At 42.5% G+C, this 5,665-nt stretch overlaps 1 protein-coding gene across 3 annotated transcripts in view; it reads right to left on the bottom strand.

Moving 5' to 3' along the window:
- Positions 1–2,563: 2,563 nt before the first annotated feature.
- Positions 2,564–5,665, bottom strand: part of LOC306914431 (uncharacterized protein) — a 28,058-nt gene continuing 24,956 nt past the window's right edge. For all 3 annotated transcript variants that reach the window (XM_079491445.1, XM_079491444.1, XM_079491443.1), the window contains exons 33-35: positions 5,430–5,493; positions 3,811–4,156; positions 2,564–3,464 (exon numbers count right to left, since the gene is read on the bottom strand). In XM_079491445.1, the coding sequence (XP_079347571.1) occupies positions 3,036–3,464; positions 3,811–4,156; positions 5,430–5,493 (839 nt within the window). In that variant the 3' untranslated portion in view covers positions 2,564–3,035. The remainder of the gene's footprint in view (positions 3,465–3,810; positions 4,157–5,429; positions 5,494–5,665) is intronic.

Below are 5,665 nucleotides of genomic sequence, written 5' to 3'. Positions count from 1 at the left end.
TACACCTGTATCTGGGCGTGGTCGTCTCGAGTATCCCTATGATGTAATGACCTTCAAATACATATGCCAAAACAAAACACACAGAATTTGGTGCACTTGAATTTGTTTTACATTTTATTATTCTATACGCTAAATGCACTATACACAAACAAAAAATCTCAATTAATTTACCAAACTTTGCCCACTTCATTTTGGAATTTAAAATGCTCCCTAGCGACCTACCAAGGTCACGTGCACGCATCCGCCTGGGTGACGGCAGACTGCTGGGCGAGTGCTGGTGCTTTGGCATGGGGGTTCAGTATCAACATATGGAATTAATTATGTACTGGCCATATATGGAGCGTGTCTTGAGTGTACAGGGTTTGATGAGGTGACAAGGTCACATCAACATATGGAATGTCAGAACAGGTCAACTCCATATGGAGATCTATGGGTGGCAGCGGGGGAAGTGTCTTGAGTGGGTTTGATGAGGTCTGGCCATATATGGAGCATGTCTTGAGTGTACAAAAATGGTAGCCTAAATGGTAATTTATATAGCACCTTTATCCAAGGTGCTTTTACATAGATTGTGCATTACATTTACCCATTCACACACACATTCATACACCAATGGCGGCGGAAACCATGCAAGGCACCAACCAGCACATTGGGAGCAGTTCAGTGTCTTGCTCAAGGACACTTCAACACTAACTCTGGGGGAGCCCGGGTTCGAGCAGGCAACCTTGCGGTTGCCATCCGGCCACTCTACCCCTGAGCCACCGCCGCCCAGTACAGGGTTTGATGAGGTCAGATCAACATATGGAATGTTAGAACAGGTCAGCTCCATACAGTATATCGATATCTAAGGGTGGCAGCGCGGGCAGTGTCTTGAGTGTAGGCCTACAGGGTTTGATGAGGGCCTAGATAGGGCCAGGCCTTAATTTAAATATGGACTGAGCGACGGACGGGTTTTGCATAGTAATCTGCGACCTACGGGCAAAAAAAAAAGTTTGTTTGTCAGAGTAAATGTTTTATCTTCTTCACTCATACTATATAAATTGGGTCCATCAAACACAAATTCAGCTCATACATCTCATTCTCTGCTATGTGTATTTATATAGGCTTAGGCTGTGTAGCCTTGATAATACATTATTCATGACGTCTTGATCCAAGGTTTAAAACATGTGCAGATAAAGCGTATCCGTTAATGTCCAGGCAGTCAGGTTCCTGTAACGGATCCTAAAGGTCTCCACAGACCGGGCGCGAATCGGATGCGAATTCGGATTTTTAGCAGCGTTTCTCCATCGGTTTTCCGAAAAACGCGGCCGGTGTGCAACCACCTTTACAGTCCTGTCCCATTGTTAACCTGCTCAGCAGAGCCCACAGTAAAGCAGCAGTCTGTGTTGAAACACTGTTTCAACATTACCCACACTTCCAAGTCAGTCTCTCTTCTCTTGCCAACATACTGCTGTTTGTAGGGATGTTAATAGTTAATCGTTAATCGCCATTAAGAAATTAGTCCATTAAACTTCAGTTAATAACTAATCATAATCTAAAATGATGCGGTTCTATCATTGGGTGGTTTTCTGTGAATGTAATGCTGTCTGGGCACGTGTGGCAGAGGAACGCACATAGAAAGTTGCCATTGCCTGGCCCTGTATAGTCAATGGTCAAATAAATATTTGATTAAGGAATATAATATGCCTTTTGTATTATTTCTGTATATAGGCAAAATGTAGATTTGTATGTTAGACAATAGACATTGATGGAAATTAAGATTGTCCGATTTTTTTACAAAAATGCCGCTTATCAACTAACCTGTTAATCGATCGATAAGCTTATCAAAACTTACCAATTAACTATTAATGCATTCATCAATAATTCACATCCCTAGCCGTTTGTGTTATTGTTTTGCAGCAGCATTTGTGTCACTGTTAAGTTGTGGTGGAGGTGCACGGCTGCACGCACATTCCAGTAAATTCAACAGGTGCTCGAACAAAATAAATAAACTGCAAGAGGAGGAAGTCTGCACGCCATTTCAAAACTTTGTGCAGACTTCCTCCTTTTGCTTCTCATTCATCACCTGTATCCAAGTTCTCTATTGTAGATTATACATATTACATATTTCTGCTCCGCATGAAGTAGAGATGTTTTTTGTTCAGTGACATGTCACGTTACAATGTATTAAAGTAAGATAAATGCCAGTATCCATCATTTGCATCCAAACAGGAGCAAAATTCACCAAATAGATTCAGAATTATATTTATTCATAAAGTCATCACCAGCACAGTGATAGGTATTGGCGGTTCACATTAAAACAAGCATAAATATGAGTTTTTCAATGCTGACAGACAAACACATGCACACATGAAAGTTGCCAGAATTTTGGTACTTGATATGTAACAGAAAACAGTGAATTGTGCAAAAGGCCTTATGTGCAAAAAGCGTTAAGATATTATAATTAACCTATAATGTCCAGTAATATACAGAACAGCCTCAACATGTTTGTACAAAAAACAAATGTTCTGGAAAGAAAGCAACCCCATTCCTAACTTGAATCAAAGTTTACATGGCATGTGTAGAGTTGATTTACAAAGTGTCATTTAAATTGCATTGGTATCAAGAAAAAAAATTAAAAGCACCCCCCCCCCCCCCTAATAACAGCAACGTTTATTGTTTAACAAATAAATACTTCCAAGCTGGAAGCTACATCTATTTGACGATTCTGCCAACTCTTCCATCAGTGCAATAAGGAATATACTCTACTGTATGACAAAAGAGAAAGCACACCACAGTTGCAACATTCAAAGTCTCTTCAGCACACATGCGCACACAGCACAAATTGCTACTGCTGCTTTATATGAACATACATTCACAACAAAGTAGCCTACAGGTTGTGTCAGATTACTCATTAGTAGCAGTAAAAAAATGACCCTCATATGTTTTGGTCACGTCTATCGTTGTTCACCCATATCAACAGTTTAACATCTGATCATTCACAAACACAAAAACAGTAGTTCCCGATTTAACCAGTAGAGGGGGGCAGTGACAGACATTTAAAACACCTTGTCCACAGAGGCTCTATAGTTGCCATTGTTATCCTGCAGTTCCTCCCGGATGGCGTTGAGCTCCACCAACCCATTGTTGAGTATGTTAGCGATATCCTTTATCTGAGACACCACCTCCTTCTTACAGCCCTTCTTTAGCTCACGCGAGTCCTTGAGGAAGTACCGGTCCATGCCCGTGAAAAGTCCCATGACCGAGGCCAGGGCGTCGTCCGTGATGTCCGATGCCCGCCTCGCGGGCCCGTCGACCAGGCTGATCATTTGCACGGCCCTGCGGATCTCCCAGTCCTCAGAGTAATGCTGATTGCCGCCCCTCAGGAAGGAGTGGCCCCGCAGCCGGTAGAGGCCCTCGTTGACAAAGTGCAGGATCTTCACGAGGTCCAGCAGGTGGTTCTCGTAGTCCAGCAGTACCGTCTCCACCTATAGGAAGGGAAGGAAAGAAGCAGAGATACAGTGGACCCAAGTTTAATAGCTGAAAAGTGCACGATATGGCCCCATTTCCTGAAAAGAGGATATCGTATCTCGTCAAGAGGATATCAATAAGCTGGGGAAAAATGATAATCACTTTTGCAGCTTAGGTGTTTTAATGATTTAAAAGCAGAAAATCTCTAGCATCCCAGTTCATGCCCCATCAAGCGTGGGGTCACTTTGTATGTGCATTCTTCTTTCACTGTCAACAAAGCCCAACAGCCAATGAGCAAGTCTGATTTCACAGTTTCACAGTTACATTAAGATGCAGGGTAAAAAACACGATTCAAATTCAAACCTTTTTGCGGTCGTGCATGTTGTTAACGTTGTCTGAAATGGTGGCAGAGGCCGAGGCGATCCCACCGGCCGTGGCCACGCCCACCCCGATGGCGGTCACGATGAGCGAGGCGCCAAAGGTGAAGGGAGCCAGGGCGAGGCCGGCGATGGCCGTCACGCCGCCCACGGCCGTGGTCGTGCCGCCGGTGATGCTGGCGACCTTGGCCCTCTTGTGGAAGGTGCTGATGTCCTCCGCGATGGCATGGAGCGTGATGATGTACTGCCAGAGGACCTCGGCGTGTTCGGTGAACACCTTGTTGAAAACCTGCAGGCCGCGGTGAACCTTGTCGGCCAGCGCTTGGAAAGCCCTGAGAAGGGTAATAGATAAGATACCTTTATTACCCCGCGGGTGGCAGCACAGCAGTTAAGGTTACAACTTACATGTAAGTATATAAAATAAAATAAAGTACTGTAGTATAGTAGAAACAAGGCAAAGAAAGACAAGATACATCAAGAAACAATAATAGAGGGTATATGCACATGCATAAAGTGAATGGCAAATCGAGTGGCAAAGTGAGTGACAAAGTGAGTTTAAACTTGTTTAACGTTGTTTAATGCAATCAAATACTACTTTTCTGAGTAGATGAATGGGCTGCAAAGGCCAGAAAGTAGTTTTTTGCCACTCAGTAGGCGTTTGCGCATAACTTCCGGGTTTTTGATGATGATGTCACGCGCATACCCTCTATAATAATAATAATAATAAAAATACTACAAAGCAAACATGGGTAAACATAAGGTGTCTATATACAGTCAATCAGTGCGTCATAAAGTGTATCACTGAGTCTTGTCATAAGATAGACAAGAGGGGGAAAAAAAGTAAACAGTGCAAAGCCAAACAATAAAGTAAAGCACCCCCCTAGTAATGGTTAGTAATGCACGCCAAGTATGGAGCTGGGCAGTAAGGTAGTAAAGTGGTCATTATTTGAAGATAAACCCTGACAGTAACCTCACTGTGCATGATCCTGCTTATTATAGAGCTACTTCACAGACAGCAAAACCAGCAAAAGCTTAACACAGCTACAGCAAAATAAAAAAGTGTTGATTTATATATATATATATATATATATATATATATATTAGCTTGCAGGCTTCCATTTCCATAGCAACACAAATGGAGGCAGAAATGGATAAACAACATCATAATGAGAAACAGATGCCACGATTGACCAATCAGAATCGAGCAATCAACAGAGGCATGTAATAAGTCAGAAATATGGACTATTGATAATGATGATGACAATGTATGAAACGCAAAAGGCTGAAAGGTTGGTAGATAAACCATATATCTGATTCTGATCATCTATTGTTCAGTACAGTATATCAGTGGTTCTTAGTGGTGTACAGGATCCCCCCCTTGAAGGGGTGCCAGGAGGCTCTCGAGCTAAAATAATTTATAAACTTTGAGAGTGTACAAATGGAACCAAATGTACCGTGTATGCATTCAGTTCGATTTGTACACTCTCAGAGTTATGGGGGTCCGTGGCCTAATGCATAGTAAACTAGGGGTCCGTGAAATTAAAAGGTTTTAGAATCACTGCAGTGTTTTAAAACGGGAAGGAAGTGGTTATATTCCCAACATACTTGGACTCATCTTCCTCCATGGTTTTGCAAGTGCCTTCATCGTCTGATGTCACCTCATCCCATTCTATTAAAAAGAAAAGAAAAAAGCAAACTTGTGTTTTAGCAAAATGTGTCTTCTTCAGGGTGCGTAGTGAATGCTGAGTGAAGCCCTGGATGTGGGTGTGTAGACTTGGATGAAGATTGGAAGGAGATTAGTCAAATCAAGATAGTATACACCATTTCCACCTTGGCCTGAC

This window comes from Electrona antarctica, assembly GCF_951216825.1.
Source record: "Electrona antarctica genome assembly, chromosome: 21".
In the NCBI taxonomy this organism is placed as follows: domain Eukaryota; kingdom Metazoa; phylum Chordata; class Actinopteri; order Myctophiformes; family Myctophidae; genus Electrona; species Electrona antarctica.
Note: the sequence above shows the minus strand (reverse complement) of the source record. Positions and strands in the feature narration are given on the sequence as shown.